Here is a 21,658-nt window from a genome sequence, read left to right as displayed (position 1 = left end):
ACTTTGACCCTTCTTGAGATAAGCCTGGCTGCTCAGTCACTCTACCAACTGGTGTAGTACATGCTTATACCAAAGGTTGGGTTTAACTATTGCCAAGAGGACAAGGCTGGTGCAGTCTCCCACAGGGTACTGCATACAATCTTACCTAACCTGCACCCTTACCTTGAAGTGTGGCAGGGGTATCCTCTTATCCTTTTAGGTAAGTGTTATTACAATGTGTCCCAAGACGGGCAGTTGGCAGTGGATATTTTTGTACCGGTTTTAGTTTTTCACGCGTGTACTATATTCTCCAAATGGCCATACCAGATAGCTTGCCCTACCCTCCTTTGGCCATCCTAGGTCAGGAGATGGCATACAGGGAAAGAAATTGCCCAGGTAAAACCTCAGCTTTCCCAAGCAACGTGACTGCATGTGCATTTGGTGGCTGGGGCTTCCTGGTCTTAATCCAGACACTTCCCGGTGGGGTGGGTCTGTTGTAGGGCTAGAAGCTGGCCATGATTGGACAACCCTTAGCAGTTTGAATGTTTCCGTTGCTTTCCATTGGAGCGCCAGTCAACCCTGGCTCAAATCTAGGATAAAAGGTTCTTCAGATCGTCATTGAAACCAAGAATACTATGAAGAGTTGCAGCCAGACTGAAGATCTGTGGATGGCTGTTCAAGACTTCCAGCATTGCCTCCAGCCAAGTCTCGGGGATGCCTTTTCACTCTACCAGTCTCCTGAAGACCCTCAATTGTGTTTCAACCCGTGGGCTAGTTGGACCAACAAGTCCAGACCCCTATGTAGTGATCCTGCACTCTGGAGCCTTTGCAAGCTACTTGGGCCCATCTTGTGGGCTGACTAGCTCCCTTCAGGGCATCTGCTGCGCGTCTGTAGCTATTCCAGGTTTGTTTTGGAACTCTGGAGATCTCCAGCTTGTGGCCCAAGAACACTCCTCCTGTAGTATGTTTGAAAAGATGTCTTTCTCCAGCATGGGGTCTGGCATGGATTCACATGCTCATGGGTGTTCACTGTCAGGCCGGGAATCCTCGGTAAAAGAGAAAATCAGTTTGTTTCATTTCTGAACTGTCTTTCTCGTAACAACCAATCACTGAGCTCTGGGGCATACTGCCCCCAGCCAATGACTGCCCTCTACCTATAAAAAAGAGGGGTGAGGCGCACACTCCAATTCCTGGCCAATATACTACCTGAAAAGAGAAAAATAATAAATGGGTTAAATCCCAAAGTGTCCAATTCACTGGGCTAGATCCCTATTGTCGCAAAAATATTCACAGGGTTAGATCCCAATTGTTGCAAACATATTCACAGGGTTAGATCCCTTATGCTGCATTTGGGCTGCTGTTCTCCTAGCGCTTTCATGTCCAACACTCTTCAGGGAGGCTGTGTTGCCTTTCACTTCAGGTGAATCCAATTAAGTTGCTAATGCAGTCTCTAAGAATTATGGGAGCTTTTACATGCCCTCTACCTAAGCCCCTCCTCAGGCAGCCATCTTCAAATTTTTACGGCATGTTCAAGTTTTGTGAGTCCTCGTGCTTTGCTCTTCGAGCTTTTGCTGAGTTTCGCTTTTTGAGTTACTTTATTTTTCGGTCAATCGAGCCGGTGTGCTCAATAGATCATCCTTACGACTAACAGGGACCCGTTTTTCTGACTTTTATTTTTTATTTTATTTTTCTCCAACGCCTCTCAAGAGCTGTTTGTGTCGAGTTGTGTTCTTGGAGGCTTCCAGAAGATTCTTTAGGCCTACACCACGTGGATCATGTCGGACGAAAAGGACAACCGTTCCCTCTTCAAGTTGTGCTCCGACTGCGGTTTGCAAAAGTTTACATGGACGACTAGCATTCCCAGTGCCTGAATTGCTTGCACCCACCACACAAGAAGATTGTGTGCGTTTTTTGCTGTGGCTACTTGAAGCACACATTGAAGTACCGACTTCAACGGTTGGAAGCGTGGCTGCAGGCCAAGGCCTCTGCACCGGGTGGTACCCAGGGGTATGCCTCTCCCGAGCCGGAAAAGCTGCGCTGGCTTCGAAGTCCTTTGAGGGCACCCCACCCGTGGGGGCCCAGCACAAGGCCAAGCACCATGAGTCTGCTTCTGTCGGGGTTGCCGCTGCTGCGGGTCCCGCAACGGTCAGGGCGCATCCATCTGCATCAATCTCCAGTCAACGCTCTGGTTCCTCGTCCAAGAGACGGTCTGATAACCCGGGTAAGCTACGGGAGAACCCGGAGGTGACCAGGCAGGGTACGTACAGCCTACCTGCTGCAGAGAAGGCCAAAGGGGCTTATCCGGCAATGAAGGAGAAGGCCAAACAGGAAAACAGGACAAGACCGATCTGGCTGTGAAGGGAAAGACCAGGGGCCCAGCCTTCTGGTGAAGGCCCAGGTGCACCAGGTGAAATCTTCACCGTCCCTGGTGGTGGTGGTGGTGGCAGCGTCCCTTTCAAAGGCCATAGGGTCAGACCTGCAGGGTGCCCCGGGGACAGCAAGGGTGACCGTTCCTCCCAAGAGGGAGCCAATCATCAACATTTGGGTTTTTCCTCAATTTTTCCAAACTTTTAGTATTTGCTTTGCTGCCATTACCAAAACCCTATCAAACCAGTCTGTTCTAACTCTTGTCTCACCCCTTCTTTCTCCGTTTGATAATATTGTCGAGTAGAAAGTGCGCGGCAAAGACTCTCCCAGCACGATGGCTAATCTATGCAGTACATCATTCCAAAAGGAGGATTCTCTGGAGCATGTCCATAGCATATGCATTAATGTACCCTCACCACAACCCCAACAGGTATCCGTATCCAAAAGTCCTAACCTGGCCATTCTTGAAGGCGTCCAGTACAATCAACAAAGAATACTTTGTTTAACATACCTAAGCCCCAGATCCATTTTTGACTGCACCCCTATACACAGCTGATACTACCATTCCTCATTAGGAATATCTATGGCCAGATCCTCTATCCAAGCCTGGCAAAGTTTTTTCCATGCATCTACTTGTTGGGGAGAATTCTTAATTCTGTCAATTCCCTTCTACCTTGGAGACCCCCAGCTCTTTTGCTGGACTTTAGGACTTTTATTTTTTTATCCTGGAGAGAGAGACCTTTTTCCCCACTCTCGTAGTTTTCTCTGATTTGTACCCTGTTTCTTTTAGTTTTGGAGTCTGAAACACTCCATAGGCATTTTTTTTTGTGTTGTGACACACATCACCCTCAGTGCAGTGTCACAGAGAGCCTTTGGATTTCTGCTAAGGCTTAAATACTTTATCTTATATAAACTGTTTCCAAGAGTAGTATAGTGAAACTGACTTTTCTCTTTGTAGACCCAACACACACTATCTTGCATAGCGTGCTGGAGGGGTTACTTAGTAGCCCCTTTGTCTACCTTCTCATGTAACACTTTTGATACCCTTTCTACAATTAATGGCTGGTGGCAGTGGTTTACTTTTTCCTACCTTTGTGCGTTTTTACCACGGGCTGCAGTATTGCACCCATGGGTACCCATTTTGTCAAAGGGCCCCAGTCTTCTTTTTTCGCCATTTCTTGCCGGAAAGGTCCTTGTTGAGATTTACTCTGCGTGCCAAACCAGGTTTGGTACCTTTGTTCGTTTTGTCTGTGGCATGATACTCTGGTGAAGCCTGCCTCTGGCTCCAGCGTGTCTGGCAGGGCAGGAAGCAAGGGAGGTTCCCGAAACTCGGGGCTTAGTCTCCTTGATTACAGGAATGCACCCAAAGGTGATTGGCCGGCTGACTGTCCTTGGAGGACAGCCGCCACCCTGCTGTGAGTGACAACTAGGCTGAAAATGAATGGGAGAGACTTGCATAAAAGGTAAGGTCTTTTGCAAGGAAAGCAGAGGCGACCACTGGATGAAGGAACCGAAGAAGAAACGAAGGGGAGCTTGCTGCACCCTCTGGACCATTGGTTTGCCCAGTGAAGCCTTGCTGCAGTACTGAAGCTCAGAATTTCTCCAGCATGGGGTCTGGCATGGATTCACATGCTCATGAATATTCCCCGTCGTCAGGCTGGGAATCCTCGGTAAAGAAAAAACCAGTATCAGTTTCGTTTCTGATCTGTCTTTCGTAGTAATAACCAATCACTGGTCTCTGCGTCATACTGACCACAGCCAATGACTGCCCTCTACCTAAGCACCGCCTCTGGCAGCCATCTTCAGATTTTTACCGCACGTTCATGTGTTGGGATCCTCGTGCTATTGCTCTCGAGCGTTAGTGCTATTTTTTCGCGCTTTTTACAAAAAACTTCGATTCTTTCGGTCAAAAGAGCCTCAAGCTCCACCGATCCTACATCCGATCAACGGGGACCCGTGTCGGATTCATCTGTGCCCCTCAAGGGTGAAGATTTCGTCGAGCTACACTTCGGAGGACTCCAGAAGCTTCTCAGGCCCTGTCTCGGAGATGGCCCAGGAGAAGGGAAGCTCGACGCCCGGAAAGCTGTTCAGGGTCTGCCCTGGATGCCACTGCAGAACGTCTTCAAGGAGGACGAACACTCTTTCTGCCTTTACTGCCTTCATGAGGACAAGACGCACGTGGAGAAGGACTGTGCGTTTTGCGGCAACATGTCGGAACGGACCATGAAGGACCGCCATCAACGTCTCGCCAACTGGCTGGAGGGTAAGAGCCCGTCTGGCGAGAAGAAGAAGAAATCCGAGCGGTCTTCTAAGACCTTTGAGGGCGCCCCGGCGACGGGGGCCCAACATAAGGCCAAGCACCGCGAGTCCGCTGGCACCGGGAGCGCCGAACGGTCGGGCTCTGCGGGCGCCAGGCAGGGCGCACCCTCCCCGGCACCATCAACCACGAGCCAACGCTCTGGGTCGGGTAAGAGGAAGGCCGAGCACCCGGCGAAGCTCCTGGAGAGGCCCCGGTCGAGCTCTAAGGCAGAGGAGGAGCGTGGCAGTGCCCCCTCCCTCAAGGATAAGGCGGTGAGCGCACCTAAGGTGGTGAAGGCCTTGATCCATCCGGCCAAGCCCTCTATCGAAACGGTCGCGGCGGCCCTGGCTCAGCCTGTGGTGGCTGCACCAGTGGTGGCGACCTCAGGGCCCTGAATCTCCCTGCCTCCTCGGAGGGAGTCTTCCTTTGTGCCCATCGATAGGACCCCCGTGAAACCCTCCGTGGGGAAGAAGGGGGGGCAGGGCGTCGTCGTAGAGTCGGCCTCAACCTCAGAAGAGGAACTGATCGAGGTCTTAAGCCACGGCCTAGGCGTGGAAGAAGGCCAGCCCGTCGGAATGGACCCCGACGCAGGTGACGACGACGACATCGTCGAGGATACCGACGGGGCCCCTGTTCGCCCGTCGGATTCCCCTCTGCCAGCGCCGCAAGACAACTCGGCGGCCATTTTGTTGGCCATACAGTCCTTATGCTCCGAGATAAGGACGAGGCTACCGTTACCGACGGAGGAACCTCTCCCGTCGGGGGATCCAGAACCGGGACCTTCTGGTGTTCCCCCTACCAAGAAAAGAAGGATCCATCCACCACCTCCTTTTCAACCGTCGCGCCCCTTCCAGCCCTCCTCCCCGTCCACCCGAGGGGATGATACGGGGACTGACACGGCAGCGACGGGTACGGACGACGAGGCATACGACGAGGATTTTCCGTCGTCGCCTCCCACCAGGGCCTCTCCGCCCGACGAGATCGGATCTTTCCACTCCATGATCTCCAGGGCTTCCGAGCTTTTCCAACTCTGCCCTGAGGAGAAGAAAAAGGAAGGCTTCCTTTATCAGCAGCGCGAGGCCAAGAGGAAGACGGTCCTCGCAGTGCCTCTGTTGGACGACATTTGGGATGAGGGCCTTTCCCTCCTCAAGAACCCTTCCACGACGCCAGCTAGAAGAGACCGGTACGAGAAAAAGTACCGGGTCCCGGACACGGCCCCCCTATGCCTCCGGGCGCAGCCTACCCCGGACTCCGTCGTCTCCGCGGCAGCCAGGAAGAAAGCGGGGGGGGGTGCGGCCTCCACATCGACTTCCCCGCCGGACGGCGAGGGAAAGAAATTGGATACTATGGGGCGTAGAGTCATCTCGTCGGCAGCGACGACGATTAAAGCGGCCAACGCCTTGGCTATCGTGGCCCGCTACGACAGGGAGCTCTGGTACAAGATGGCTCCCCTGCTGGATTTTCTGCCGGACGACAAGAGGGCGGAGGCCCTTGAGATCCTGCAGGAAGGTGAGGTGGCCTCGGACCACGCCATCACCATGGCGACGGACATCGCCGACACTGGATTCCGCCAGCTGGGCAACGGTGTTTGCCTTCGACGTCGTGGATGGCTCAAAGCTACGGACTTCCGGCAGGACGTCCAGACCAGAGTCCTGGACATGCCCTTCGACGGGAACAACCTGTTTGGGAAGACAGTGGACGATTCCCTTCAGGCCATCAAGGCGGATACTGAGACGGCCCGGGCCCTTGGAGTCCTGCAACGACGGACGCCCTTTCGGAGCGGCGGAGGCAAGGGCGCCTCCAAAGGTTCCGGCGGCGGTTTCGCTTCCTACCGTCAAGCGGCCCGCTCGTCGTCGCAAGAGGCCTACAGAGGACGAGGCAAGTCTAGCGGACCCCGCCGTCGTCGCCAAGGAGGTCAAGGCGGCAAGGCCGCGTCCAAGCAGGATTGAACCGGCCTTGGGGTCGGGCCCCCACCGAAGCACCCCGGTGGGAGGCCGGCTGGCGGGCTTCGTCAGCGTGTGGGAGTCCATCTCCACCGACCGTTGGGTGCTGGACGCCCTGGCCCGGGGCCACGCGCTCGAGTTTCAAAGAAGGTGCCCGCGCGTCCCCCCCGTGGCCAGGAAAGAACTTCACGTCCCTCAACTTCTCCTGGAGGTAAAGGCGATGCTCAGAAAGGGCGCCATCGAACTCGTCCCAAAGAGGCTTCGGGGCTCCGGAGTCTACTCGAGATACTTCCTCGTGAAGAAGAAGACGGGAGGATGGCGCCCCATCCTGGACCTGCGACGTCTGAACAAGTTCAAAGCCCTCCCCTTCGGACTACGGTCGGCACCCAGGGTATTCACCAAGTGCCTTGCACCGGTGGCGGCGCAGCTGCGCCGCGAGGGGATCCACGTCTTCCCCTACCTGGACGACTGGCTCATCCGCGCCAAGACGAGGGAGCTCGCCGTGGTCCACACGGCAAGGACCGTCCAACTCCTCACGGACCTGGGATTCTCCGTGAACTACGCCAAATCCCACCTGGTGCCCGCGCAAGTCGCACTGTTTCTGGGAGCGAGGCTCGACACAGTGTCCCTTCTGGCCTCCCCGTCGGAGGAGAGGACCAGGACCATCTTGGGCAAGGTGCAACGGATGTTGGTGGCCGACGCGGCCAAAGTGAGGTCCATCAAGTCCCTCCTCGGGATGATGTCTTCCTGCATCTACCTCATTCCCATGTGCAGGCTCCGGATGCGCCCGTTGCAAGAATTCCTGGATGCGCGCTGGATCCAGACGACGGGCAGCTTCGAGGAAAGGATCAAGCTCGACGAGAGTTTCCGACGAGCGATACGGTGGTGGGGCACCCGCGCGCATCTGACGGCGGGCATGGACTTCCAGACCCCAGCCCACCAGGAGACTGTGACCACGGAAGCCTCCCTGGAAGGGTGGGGAGCGCACACCGAAAATCTGCACGCAAGGGGACTCTGGCTCCCGACGGAGAAGTCCCTACATATCAACGTCCTGGAGCTCCGTGCAGTGTTTTGGGCCCTCAGGTCCTTCCTTCCGTCCCTCAAGGGCAAGGTGGTGAGGATCTTCACCGACAACACCACCACCATGTTTTACATCAGGAAACCGGGCGGAACCAGGTCCCCAGCGCTGTCCAAGGAGGCGCAGGACCTGTGGCATTGGGCCGTCGCCCAAGGGATTTTTCTGGTGCCGTTTCATCTGGCAGGGATAAAAAACACCATCGCCGACTCACTCAGCAGGGAGCTGCGCTCGTGCCACGAGTGGGAACTACGGCAGGATCTGGTGGATCGCCTCTTCCGACGGTGGGGCACACCCCAGATCGACCTGTTCGCGACGGCGACGAACACCAAGTGCCGGAGGTTCGCCAGCAGGTTTCCCCAGACGAGGAGCATGGGCGATGCTTTCTCGTTCCCCTGGGAGGGCCTGTTCCTCTACGCGTTCCCTCCCTTGCCTCTGCTAATCCGGCTCGTCAACCAGCTCAAGAGGTCACGGTGCAGGATGATCCTCGTCGCACCTGCGTGGCCGAGGCAGATATGGTTCCCGGACCTTCTGGACTTGTCAGCGTCCCCGCCGATCAAGCTGCCGGCGGACGCGGATCTACTCTCCAGGGAAGGAGGCGCCATCCTCCACCACGACCCGAAGTCGCTGAACTTGCAGGCCTGGCTCCTGCAGCACTAGAGTTTGGAGGATACGACATACCGGCCGATTGCAGAGAGGTTCTTGCAAAGGCCAGGGCGTCCTCGACTCTTAAATGCTACGGACACAAATGGAAGAGGTTCTCTGTCTGGTGCCACGCACAGAAGATTAACCCTCTACGGATTACGGCTCCCCAAGTACTGCCGTACCTGCTGACGCTGGCCAAAGCTGGTCTGGCACATGCGTCCATCAAGATTCATCTTGCTGCGATCTCCCGATACACCAGAACCACGGGCCGGACGTCCTTGTGGTCTCATCGTCTGGTGAAAGAGTTCATGAAGGGACTGTTCAGATCGTTCCCGCCGGTGAAGGCTCCGGCCCCGGCGTGGGAGCTCAACGTGGTGCTGACCAAGCTCATGGGACCTCCGTTCGAGCCTCTGCACTCGGCCCCGTTGAAGTTTCTATCGTGGAAAACAGCTTTTCTTGTGGCCATCACCTCCGCACGACGAGTGGGAGAGATCCAGGCCCTTTCCTGCAAGGCCCCGTACTTGACTTTCCACGACACGAGGGTAGTGCTCAGGACGCACCCCTCCTTCATGCCCAAGGTACCGTCGGACTTCCATCTCAACGAACCCTTGGTGTTACCTGTGTTCTTCCCGTCGCCTTCGTCGCCGGCTGAGAGGACTTTGCACTCGCTGGATGTAGCTAGAGCGCTGAAGTTCTACGTGGACCGCACGAAGGGTTTTCGGAAGACGTCACAACTCTTTGTGAACTTTGGACCTGTCAATCAGGGGAAGGCTCTCTCGAAGGCTTCCATCTCCAGATGGCTCTCCGGCTGTATCATGTGCTGTCACCGGTTGGCAAACCGACCGCTGCCTGGCCGTCCGAGAGCCCATTCCACCAGAGCGATCGCAGCTACCACGGCGTTCCTATCTGGTGTGCCCCTGCTGGACATATGCAGGGCTGCTACGTGGAGGTCGACGCACACCTTCACGAAATCCTACTGCGTCGACCGGGATTCCAGGGAGGAGTCCAGGGTCGGCCAAGCAGTGCTGCGCAACCTGTTCGCCTGAGGTGAGCCTGGTGAGGAGGTAAGATGCTTAATGTTGAGTTGATGTGATGCTTAATGTTGAGCCTTTGCCACCTCCCGTGGTTGTGCATGTGTGTACTGCTATGTATTCTTTATTCATGAGCATGTGAATCCATGCCAGACCCCATGCTGGAGAAGGAACAAGTTACTTACCTGTAACTGTTGTTCTCCAGCATGGGTCTGGCATGGATTCACATGCGAACCCTCCCGCCTACCCCTCTGCGGCTCTTCACTTGGTCATACTGCCACTTCACGTGCTTCCAAATCTGAAGATGGCTGCCAGAGGCGGTGCTTAGGTAGAGGGCAGTCATTGGCTGTGGTCAGTATGACGCAGAGACCAGTGATTGGTTATTACTACGAAAGACAGATCAGAAACGAAACTGATACTGGTTTTTTCTTTACCGAGGATTCCCAGCCTGACGACGGGGAATATTCATGAGCATGTGAATCCATGCCAGACCCATGCTGGAGAACAACAGTTACAGGTAAGTAACTTGTTCCTTCTAATCTACTAGAGATGCCCCGAAAGGACAACTGCTCCCCTTGGGTTGGTGGGACCAATCCGCCCCAAGACTAACTCTAGTGGAACCCCTCTCTGCTGGCTGTACTAATTTGCTGCTGCAGGAACGGAGTGCCAGGCGACAGGAACACCGGAATCAAGTGCATCGCCTTTAAGTGGGACCCGAGCTCCAGGAAGATCTTCAAGACTCCCTCGAAGCAGGACTAACCAAGCCTGAGCCACTTCAACAGAGTGCTGGACCCCAGAAGCAAGGAAAGTCCTCAAGGTGTCCTAGCACCGCTGTGGTGCTGTTTGAGAGTAGCTGAAACTGCTAAGTGCCGCGGATCTGAATTGTACCCATTGCTGCTGCCGACCTTCAAATCATTGTGCAGGAGTCCCCAGATGTCCTCCCTCTTGTCCCCACGACTGAGGCCCAGGAACAACAGTATCTACAGGACTACAACAGGAACAGATGCCAGCCGGAACCTTTTATTCAGACTCAAGGTACTGTGTAACTAGGGGTACTTAAGTCTTGTGTGTAGCTTGCTTGCTCTCACTGGAGACTTGCTTTGGCTGCCCTTTGCAGAGTTGCTTGCAGCTTTGCCCTTCACAAGTGTCCCAGCTTGTGGCCCAACAGTGATTGTTTTTACAACATAACTCTCTTTAACATTGTGCAAGACTTTTGTGCCATCTTCAAGAAGTGCTTCAGCTCCCATAGACTTTGCTCAATTGACATTGGCTGTCCTGGCACCCCAAAGAGTCTTCTTACCCTCTGACCTCGTGCTGATCTGTCCCTCCTAAGTCATACATACCTTACTTGTATAGCTGGGTAAGGGTTAACTTATATTTCATTAGGGGAGTCTAAAGTGCTTGCCTGTTTAATAAACTTGGTAGCCATTGTTTCCTTCCCTAACCTTTTCCTTTTTTTGCCATAACTTCAGTATTACCGTTTAAGTGTGGAAAGTGATATATTAATGTCCAATGTCCTAACTATTGAAGTCACCTCTGGGTGTAGGAAGTATCTCTCATCCCAAAAGGGTATCTACTTGACTAAACCGAAGGTGTGTATTTTTGAAGTGTATTTAAGTGTTCCATATTGCCCCCTTCTAAAGCAGGCTTATTTTAAAACTGACTGTTAAATTAATAATTTATTTGAATCAAACCTGGAGTATGAGTGTTATTTGAATACATGTCACTGTGAATCTGTTACAACCCTACAGCTCACATTGACCCCTCTTGAGAGAAGACTGGCTACTCACTCTACCAACTTTAGTACAGGCCTATACCAAAGATTGGGTTACCTATTGCCAAGAGGACAAGGCTGGTGTAGTCTCCCACAGCGTTACTACATTCAGTCTTGCCTAACAAGGTGGATGTGCTTTTTTGGTTCTCGTCCCCATTTTGTGGAATGCTATTAGCTTCTTTCTGCACGAGATTGATCATGAGATTGATGCAATGTCAGACAACAGGGGTCTGACATACCACCAAGCTGGTGGCCAGTAGCTTGGTAGTGGCAGTCTGCTCTTCAGTCCTACTGCCTGCAACAGTAAAGGAATATGGGTGCAGTCCCTGCCTCCCCTGCACACCTACACCCCATTTGGGGGCTTCTCCTAGACCCTACATGCCAGCATGTTGACACCAAAAACAATATTATGAATGGGCACACTTTACAGAATATAAGAAAGCAGAATAAAGCATCGTCCCTACTCAAATAAATCATAGAGCACAGGCAAACAGCAAATATTTTCTTCACTGTCTTAATGTTGTTCTTGGCCCAACATACTAATGTATGGTGGTGTCAAAGCTTACTTCAAATGGTGTATGTTTTAAAGGTACATCTCACTGTTGGATGCAATAGTTAAAGCAATATTGACACCCATTAGTATACACCTTGAATAGAAGAGAACCATTTTTGTTGCAACCCTGCCTGGATTAAAGCTAATTCTAACTTAAGTATGAAGTTTCATCTTTGCATCGCTCCATCTTGCAAAGTAATGTCGGATAATACTGTGGTTGTACCCCTTAAGTACTAATTTAAAGCAGGTTAATCTTTTTTATGTAAGGATGAGTTTATAGATGTGAACCTTGGTTCCAGTTATTTGAAATGTTTATCCTTCATAACAATAAGATTGAATGAAAGGTTTGTAATACATTTGGATGGCCGTAATTGGGCACGGGGGATGGTGGTGTGTGCACATGTGCTTCCAGACGTCATGTCGTCTTTAGACACATTTGTGTTAGCCAGAGGTCTTTGATTTCACACGCTCACTCACTGCAAAAATAGCCCATGTGCTATGAATACAAAGTCTGTAGTAACGTGCTCATTGTTTTTTTTTTTTTTGGTATAAATTTGTTTTACGCTCTAGGTTTGGATTAACCATTTATCTCACATTTTGCACTTAATGATTACTAACCCTCAATTTTTCTCTTACAGAAGAGTATGTGACCTGTCATACATGCCGTTCACCAGACACCATCTTGCAGAAGGACACTCGATTATATTTCTTGCAATGTGAGACGTGTCATTCCCGTTGCTCTGTTGCTAGCATCAAGACTGGTTTCCAAGCTGTAACAGGAAAAAGAGCTCAGCTCCGTGCCAAAGCCAACTAATTTGTAGATCATCATTTGATTTTTCCAAATTATATTTTGGGAAATTTGAAAACCTGTTTTTGGCTGATTGAGTAGATTTATCATTGTATTGATAAATTAGCTAAGTGCCGCTGTAAATTACTTTGGTAAGCATATTTGAGGTTAACACCCATAGTGCTCATTAAACATATTAAACCTGGTGTTGAATGCCTGGTTGTGGCATAGCTGTATTTTTAACCAATTATACAATTCTGTACAATGTTACTAAATTAAAGTTTATAACATTAACGTGTTTTGTGTATATGAAATAAAACCAGGGGTTTTTGTTTTAGGTTGCATTTAGTGGGTGCAGTCTGCATGCAGAGTGCAAACTTCCTAATAGATTCCACTTTACAATTGACAATATTGAAGTCCCCACCTTACCTAGAGAAGCTACTGAGAAATGTTCCCTTTTTTAAAAAAAATTGCAACAGTTTCAGTAGTTTTGTTAAAAGAAGCTGATAACCGATGGTCCATCTCAGCATACTCTTGTTCTTGTCTTGTGCAGATTTGGCATGTTTAACTTCTCCAACACTTAAACAAATTCTCTTTACTGTGACCTTCATTGATGCTTGAACACAATGTCTGACTATGTGCAAAATATCATTAGTTACCAATGGGGAACAATGTTTAAAGAAACACATTTTCTTGTCTGGATTTACTAAAGCTGAGAAGTCTCCAGGAAAGAAGACTTAAGCAGTCACTTGTGTTGTAAGGTAGATTTTTCTACAGCCCTCGGGATATATAGTCATGCACGTATAACCAAAGGGAAAGACATGGTTCCAATAAAATGAGACATACTTGGCAGATAGGGCAGAACAATCGGGTGTTTGCACAAAAGGGGGGGTCACTTGGCAGCAAGGGCAGAACAGCCCCCCCCCCCACAAGGGGGGGAGGGTGGGGGCTGATCGATGGGTACAGTTCCTCCTAATAGGAGGGCTTCACATTTTATTTGTTTGTTACATTTGTATAGCGCACAAGCAGCCCTTGGGCATTGCAGCGCTGTTACTTGTGGGGAGCTTAGTTACAAGGGAAAATATAAGTCGGATAAGCATTCACAGGTTATACATTTGTACATTTCAAGCATAGGTTATTTAGACAGATACAGATTCTAGCTTAATGCAGTAATGTGGGATTTGTTAGCATGGTTAGTAGAAGAGTATGGTTTTCATGGCTTTTCGGAATTCCAAGTGTGATTCATGCTCATGAATATTCCCTGTCTGGCTGGGAATCCTCAGTAAAAGAAAGTTTCACTTTGGTTTATGAACTGTCTTTCTCCTAAATACCGATTACTGAGCTCTGGGTCATACTGCCCCCAGCAATGACTGCCCTCTCCCTAAGCCCCTCCTCTGGCAGCCATCTTCAGATTTCTACCGCACGTTCAAGTGTTGGGAGTCCTCGTGTTTTGCCCTTGGAGCTTTCTGCGTTTTCTGGCTAGAAAATCATTGTTTTTGTTCAATCAAGCCAATGTGCTCCATCTTTTATTAATCTGATTAACAAGGATCCATTTCTCTGCAACTTTCATCGCCCTTCAAGGGTGAACTAGTCATGTTTTCTTCTTGGAATTTTCCAGAAGGCCATCAGGCCTACACCGTGCCGGATCATGTCGGAGGAATAGGACGGGGCTTCCCTCTTGAAGCTCTGCACCAGCTGCGGTTTGCTGAATGTTTTCACGGACAAGCATTCCCAGTGCATTTTTCTTCACCCTACGCACAAGGAAGATTGCAAGATCTGCTGTGGCTTTTCCAAGCGCACAAAGGATTGGCAAGTTTGACTGGCAGCGTGGCTCCAAGCTTAGGACTCTACCCTGTGTGGTCCACAGGGGCATGCCTCATTCGGATCCAGCCAGCCAGAGCAGGCTTCTAAGTCCTTTGAGGGAGCTACAGTTGTGGGGGCCCAAGACAAGGCCAAGCACTGAGTCTGCTTCCGTCACGGCGCAAGTGGGTCTATCAACGGTCAGGACGTGTTCATATTCTCCATCAGCCTCTATCTCCAGCCATCGCTCAAGTTCTTCGTCAAAGAGGAAGTTGGTTACCCCGGGGAAACTGCGAGAGAAGCCGGAGAAGGCCAAGCAGGACAAGGTGTCCAGCCTGCTAGTTATGGCCCAGGTGATCCAGGCCAAATCCTACTCTTCCATCAAGAAGGTTCCTGCCGCCCTCTCAAAGGTGAAAGGGGCTGACCCGGTCCAGGGTACACCAGTGGCAGCCAGAGTGGCTCTTCCTTCCAGGCGGGAGGCTTCGGCCAAACCAGTGGAGAAGACTCCAGAGAAGAGGATGCCAGACCTTAGCCCGAATCTGACCCCTCAGGACCCAAAGACCAACTCCAGGGTGTGGAAGAACTCCAGGGCGTGGAAGAACTCCAGGGCACAGATATTTCTTCGTCCGATGAGTAGGACATAGCTTTTGGCCACACCATCCAAGAGGGTAGGGTAACGAGAGCGTTGAGGAGGTTGTTGGGCAGAAACCTGTGCAGTTCCCTCTGGGACCACTGCAAAAGATTTAGGACTACAGGTGTTTGGCAGTAAACCCACTTGGTAGCAGTCTGTACCACACAGATTCACTTGGTAGCTGTGGCTGAGCAGTCAGACTTCCCGCAAGAAGAGTTAGGCAGTGTGCAGAGTATTCACAATAGGTCAAGAGAACACAGTAGAACAAGTAAACACTGACCAGGGCTTGGTGTAAAAGAGATAATTATTTATTTAAAACAACATCTAGAAAAACACATAGGCACTAATAGTAAGCAATTCAAAAACACGGTCACTAAAAGATATACACTCCCTTAAAAGAATATTAGACCAGTCTTAAGTAAAGCCCCACTTATTTTCAGACAGCGGTGAGCACTTAACGTAGATGGCACTCTAATAATTCGTTTTAAAAAGGGAGAGCAGAGAACAAGTTGAAACAGATCCCAACACTTTCATCAGACCATAACAAGAGAAGAAGGCAAAGTAAAACCGTGAAGTTAGAGTTCAAGAGGCCGGATCCACTTTCAGAGGATCCAAACGAAATTTGTTCAAGGTCTCACTGTTGCAGTGCACAAAAGTCTTTTAAAGGTTCAAAAAGGAGTTGGACCAAAGAAAGGGACCAGTTAGAGGGTCAAGGCGGCCAGCCCAGTCCAGAAGGTTAAGGAGTTATTACCTTGTTGCAATCTTTAGAAAGGGAGGCCTGGCGGACACGGTACCTTAAAGTGGTGAGAACGCTCTAGCGAGGGCAGTTGTTCCTGGCAGCGGGTGCAAGTCGGTGCTTCGTCCGGGGGAAGAGGAGATCTCGTCGTGGAGGAACACAGGAGTCCGTTGCACTGCCAGGTAAGAAACCAGCCGCTGAGTTTCTCAGGTACAAGGAGCGGTCCGGTGATTCGCGGTTCAGTGGTGAGTGGCTATCCGGCTGCCGGGGTGCTTGGCACGGGCAGTTCGACCACAAACCGGGCTGGGGTGTGAAGAAGGAAAGGTAAACTGGTTGTGCCCACCAGTCAGGGGAAGAAGCCTCTCCAGCTGGGAGATCTTCTCTGTCGTCGGGAAGTGGTGAGTCGGTTCTGCCGGGCTCCACCGGTGGTGTCGTCGTGGTAGGTCGGCTCAGCTTCTCCCTCATCGGATTCTCGGGTCCTGTGGCGACCTCTGAAGTTCCAGTCCCCAAAGCCCTGCTTTTATGCAGAAAACCCCCCATTCACTCAGCCTAGCTGTCACTCAAACATGCTAAGTGGTGAGCCGGCCGGCTCACCACTTGGGCCAATCACACAAGAGTGCGACTTGAGTTACCAAGGTAACTCAGTCCAGGGTGCCTAAACCCACTCCCACACCCCCTGTCGTACCCAGACAGAGTGGCACCACTTTTGGAGGCTTCTGTGGAGAACCCCGCCAAAAAAGTGGAACAAAGGGCTCGACTTGGGTTGGAGTCACAGAAGAGAACACAAACGCCATTTTAGAATAGTCTTGGCAAAAAATACCAACCGGAGAATTAATATTAATTAAATAAACCGGCGGTATGTTCGAGGCTATGAGAATTAAATAATTAAAGTTGGTAGCCTCGAACAATGGGAAAATCCCATAGGAAAATATTTGCGGTCGAATATAAAAAGTAGTTTCCACTGCCACCAGCCAAAACTCTATCAGGGGGGACGGAGACGTGCCCCCTGGACTAACATACCCCGGGGCAATCGAATTGCCCCGACCAGTACATCCACAATATGATGGTTTGTACTGGTTTCTGTTAATAATTTGGGACTAGTAAAGCCAATGGTGACTTTACATGCCCTGGGGGACAGTAGTCAGTCCCAGGGTATGGAGTCTATGGTGGGGTGTCACTATGACACCCCTGTGTCACTGCAAGGAGGGTGCTGTGTAACACACACAGGAAAAACACGAGACCCTATGGAGTAAAGGACCCCATAGCCCATAAAACACATTACCAGTCAAAGGAATACCATAAATTATGTCCAAGAGTGGGAGAAAGAGTCTCACTCTTGGCAGGAGGAAAAAAACAAACTCCAGAAATCCAGCAAAGCTGCTGGGGGACTCACTAGGTTAGGAAATTCAGCCTAAAGAGAGAATTCTCCCTAACGGAGGTAGCAACGAGAATTGCGGGGACGACATAGGTGCTGGGTCGAGTAACCTTTTTGCCCAGGCACCTCCCAGAGATCTGTCGCAGGATTTTCTCTCGACCCTCCACACACTGGTGTCTGAGAATCAGTAGAGGATGCCGATTGCACCACCACCGGCGCTGACCCGGTTGACACCGGGGCCACCACTGCTGAAGAAAAGGAGACGCTCTACGCCTCCACTTCTTAGGGATACGGGGATGGACACAGCGACGACTGGAATCTCCGCCACCAAGGGCTTCTCCACCGGATGAAGTGGGTTCCTTCCACTCTGTGATCGCCCGTGCATCGGAACTCTTCCAACTCATGCCGCAAGAAGGCCTCCTGTATCAATGCCGGGAGGTGAAAAAGACCATTCTGTCAGTACTGCTCCTGAACTATGTCTAGGAAGAGGGGCTGGCGCTGTTGAAGAACACCGCCTCTGCCCCGGCAAAGAGGGACCATCTAGAAACGAAATACTGGGTGCCGAAATCTGCACCCTAATGTCTGCAGTCAAAACCATCGCTGCACTCTGTGGTCTCAGCTGCGGCTCGGAAGAAGTCATCCAACCTGTCTGCCTCTGTCCCACCGGTTGGCGAGGGAAAGAAGTTGGACACTGTGGAACGGAAGGTCATTTACTCTGTGGCGATGACCCTCAAGGAGGCCAATGCCTTGGCGATCCTGGCCAGGTACGACCGGGAACTATGGTAAAAGATGGCTCCGATCTTGGATTTCCTCCCAGATGACAAGCGGGTAGAGGCAATGGAGATCCTTCAGGAGGGCGAGGTGGCGTTGTACCACACCATCACCATGGCACTGCACATTTGCCTCCGTCGTTGTGGCTGAAGGTCACCAACTTCAGACGAGGGTGCAGGACATGACGTTCGGGGACAGCCTTTTCGGAAAGGCCATTGATGAATCTCTTCAGGCAATCAAGATCAACACTGAGACGGCCTGTGCCCTGGACACATTGCAACATCACTCTGTCCTTTCGTTCCTTAGGAGGGAAGTCTGGTAGGTCTTCCAAGAGTTTTGATGGTAGATCATCCTCTTGCCGCCAACCCTCCTGCTCCACGACCCAGGAAGCCTACACGGGTCATTCTAAGGCCTTCAGAGGTGGCTGTCAAGGCTCCCAGGCTGCGTACCGGCCTCCAAGCAGGACTGAACCGGTCGGGGCATCGGCCCCTCACCCCTGCACCCCAGTGCGAGGCCGGCTGTTGAACTTCGTCAGCAGGTGGGAAAACATCTCCACTGATCGATGGGTGCTGGACGCTCTCGCCCACAGACGCACTTTGCAGCTCCAACAGCAGGGTCCCCGTTTACCACTGGTGGTCCGGCAGGAACACGTCCCTCAGCTACTGCTGGAGGTTCGGGCCATGTTAAGAAAAGGGGCGATAGAGCTGGGTCCGAAGTGACTCCGGGAGCCGGCGTTTACTCAAGATGCTTTCTGGTAGAAAAGACTGGGAGCTGGAGGCCCATTCTTGATCTACGACGACTCAATGTACGTCAAGTCCCAGAAATTCAGTATGGTCATGTTCCCGTCCAACTGGAGGAGGGAGACTTTCTGTCGTAGTTGGATGTAGAGGACACGTAATTCCACATGCCCATTCACAAAAAACATCACCAGTTCCTGCGTTTCGTCTTACAAGGGAAGCACCACCAGTTCAAGGCACTCTCCTTCGGACTGAAGTCGGCGCCCAGAGTCGTGACGAAGTGCCTGGCTCCGGTGGATGCCCATCTGCAACTACAGGGAATTCATCTTTAACTGTACCTCGACTGGCTCATCTGGGCCAGGTCAAGGGACATTGCCGTTGATCACACGGAGAGGACCGGCCAGCTGCTGACGGATCTGGGTTTGCATGTGAACTATGCAAAATCCTGATTGACTCCATCACAGAACGTGCTGTTCTTGCGGTCCAGGCTCGACACAGTATCCTGCCTGGTGGCTCTGGAGGAGAGGATAGTGGCCATTTTGGGCAAGGTGCAACGGCTTTTGGGACCAAAGATCGCCACGGTGAGGACCTTCAAATCGCTGCTTGGCATGATGTTGTGTAGCTACCTGATCCGTCTCTGCAGGTTGTGGATGCGGCTGCTCCAGGAATTCCTGGACTCCTGTTGGATCCAGGTGTCCTGAAGCTTCAAGGACAGGATCGTGCTCTACAAGGAGTTCCGTCGAGAGATATGATGGTGCGGCGTACACTCCGTTGCCGGGGCACAAACTTCCAGAGCCCTCCATACCAGGAGATGGTCCTGACAGACGCTTACCTGGAGGGATCGGGAGCACATACTGGTCGTCTCCACGCCAGATGCCTGTGGCTGCCGCAGGAGAAGGTGCTACACATCTACGTCCCGGAACTACGGGCTGTTTTTTGGGTCCTAAAGTAATTTCTCCCGTCCCTCCAGGGCAATGTGGTGAGGGTCTTCACGGTCAATACCACCACAATGTTTTACATATGGAAGCAGGGGCAGCAGATCCCTGGCAGTCGCCCAGGGGATGTTCCTAATTTCTTTTCACCTGGCGGGAGTCGAGAACAGTCGCCGATTCCCTCAGCAGGGAGCTGTGCTATTGCCATGAGTGAGAGCTTCGGCAGGATCAAGTGGACAACCGCTTCCTCAGGTGGGGCAGTCCCCAGATTGATCTATTTGAGAAGGCGACCAACACCAAGTGCCTGAGGTTCGCCAGCAGGTTCTCCCAGCCGGGGAGTATAGGGGGGGGGGCATTCTCCTTCCCTTGAGAAGGCATGTTCCTGTACGCATTCCTTCCGCCGCTGCTACGAGTCATCCATCAACTCAGTGCCGTCGTGCCAGTGTGGCCGAGGCAAATCTGGTACCCAGACCACCTCAGCATGTTGGTGTCCCCTCCAGTCAAGCCGCCAGTGGTCTTGCATCTTCTGGCCTGGGAAGGAGACGCAATCCTGCACCATGACACAGGATTGCGGAAGGCCTGCCTCCTGCAGCATTGAGAGTTCAGTGGGTACGAGCTGCTGGTGGACTGTAGGGAGGTACTCGCCAGGGCGGCATTGACTGAAGTGTTACGGACACAAATGGAGGCATTTCACGACTTGGTGCTGGTTGCAGAAGATTACCATCTGAGGGTCATAGTCCCCCCCCTCCCCCCTCCCAACCAAGTCCTTCCTTGTCATTGGCTAAGTTGGGGCTGACGCACAACTCCAAGGTGCATCTGGCGGCAATCTCCTGCTACACCAGGTCTCCGGGACGGTCTATTTTAGTTGCATCATCTAGTGAAGGAGTTCATCAAAGGACTGATCTGTTCATTCCTGCTGGTGAAGACACCTGCCCAGGTGTGCAAACTCAACATGGTACTGACTAGGCTCATGGAGGGGCCCCTGTTCGAGCCAATGCAGCAAGCTCCGCTTAAGTTCCTGTATTGTAAGACGGCTTTCCTCATGGCCATCACCTGTGCCAGGAGAGTAGGTGGGATCCAGGCCCTGTACTGGAAGCTCCCTTGATTGACTTTCCACGATCCTAGGGTGGCGCTACGGACGCATCCCTCCTTCATGCCCAAGGTTCCGTCGGAAATTCATCTCAACAAGCCCTTGGTGTTTTTTCCGATGCCTTTGCCGGCTTAAAGGACTTTGCACTCGCTGGATGTGGCTTGAGCGCTGAAGTTTTATGTGGCCCGCACGAAGAGTTTCCGGAAGACTTCTCAGCTTTTTGTGAACTTTGGTCCTGTGAATCATGGAGGCCTTGTCCAAGGCTTCCATCTCCAGGTGGCTCTCCGGCTGCATCACTTTTGGTCACCGGTTGGCAAACAATTCTGCTGCCTGGCTGTCTGAGAGCCCATTCTACCTGAGCGATTGCTACAGCTGCTCCTTTCTGGTGTGCCCCTGCTGGACATCAGCAGGGCTGCTACACGGAGGTCTATGCACACATTCATGAAATTCTGCTGCGTCGACCGGGATTCCCGGGAGGAGTTCTGAGGTGGCCAAGCAGTGCTGTGCAACCTGTCTGCTTGAAGGTCCACCTGGTGAGGAGATAAGAGTAATTGCTTCTGTTGAGCCTTCCCACCTCCGATGGTTGTGTTTGTACTGCTACGGATTCTTTATTCACGAGCATGTGAGCCCATGCCAGACGCGATGCTGGAGAATGAGAACGTTACCAGGTAAGAAGGTAACTTGTTCTTCTCCAGCATGGGTATGGCATGGATTCAAATGCAAAACCTCCCTCCTGCCCCTCTGCAGCTCTTCTTGGTCATACTGCCACTTTACATGCTACCAAATATGAAGATAGGGAGAAGGCTAGAGTGAAACTGTTTTTCTTTTACTGAGGATTCCCAGCCTGACTGGGAATGTTCATGAGCATGTGAATCCATGCCAGACCTATGCTCAATAAACAGTTACATGTAAGTAACTTCTTCCTTGCAATGCACTACAGCAGTATGTATATTAAAGAGCCTTTAGGCAGACCCTGTACACTACCAAGCAAAATGTTTGACCTGGTTGCAAACCTTTTGCTTAAAAAGGTTGGGAGAAAAAACACTCATTGTGTTTCCTGGTCAGGAAACACAAATGCATGTCACCATACAGACTCTAGTTCACAGGCTCGTGTGACGAGGTCCCTAGCTGGA

General features: G+C 51.7%; 1 protein-coding gene across 1 annotated transcript in view; it reads left to right on the top strand.

Annotated features, from left to right (window-relative positions):
- EIF2S2 (eukaryotic translation initiation factor 2 subunit beta) overlaps window positions 1-12,747 on the top strand; it is a 238,439-nt gene extending 225,692 nt beyond the window's left edge. The window contains exon 9 of the mRNA XM_069652149.1: window positions 12,305-12,747. Coding sequence (XP_069508250.1) covers window positions 12,305-12,480 — 176 coding nt within the window. The 3' untranslated portion in view covers window positions 12,481-12,747. The remainder of the gene's footprint in view (window positions 1-12,304) is intronic.
- Window positions 12,748-21,658: the final 8,911 nt, after the last annotated feature.

This window comes from Ambystoma mexicanum, chromosome 3p, assembly GCF_040938575.1.
Source record: "Ambystoma mexicanum isolate Mex_15411 chromosome 3p, UKY_AmexF1_1, whole genome shotgun sequence".
In the NCBI taxonomy this organism is placed as follows: domain Eukaryota; kingdom Metazoa; phylum Chordata; class Amphibia; order Caudata; family Ambystomatidae; genus Ambystoma; species Ambystoma mexicanum.
Note: the sequence above shows the minus strand (reverse complement) of the source record. Positions and strands in the feature narration are given on the sequence as shown.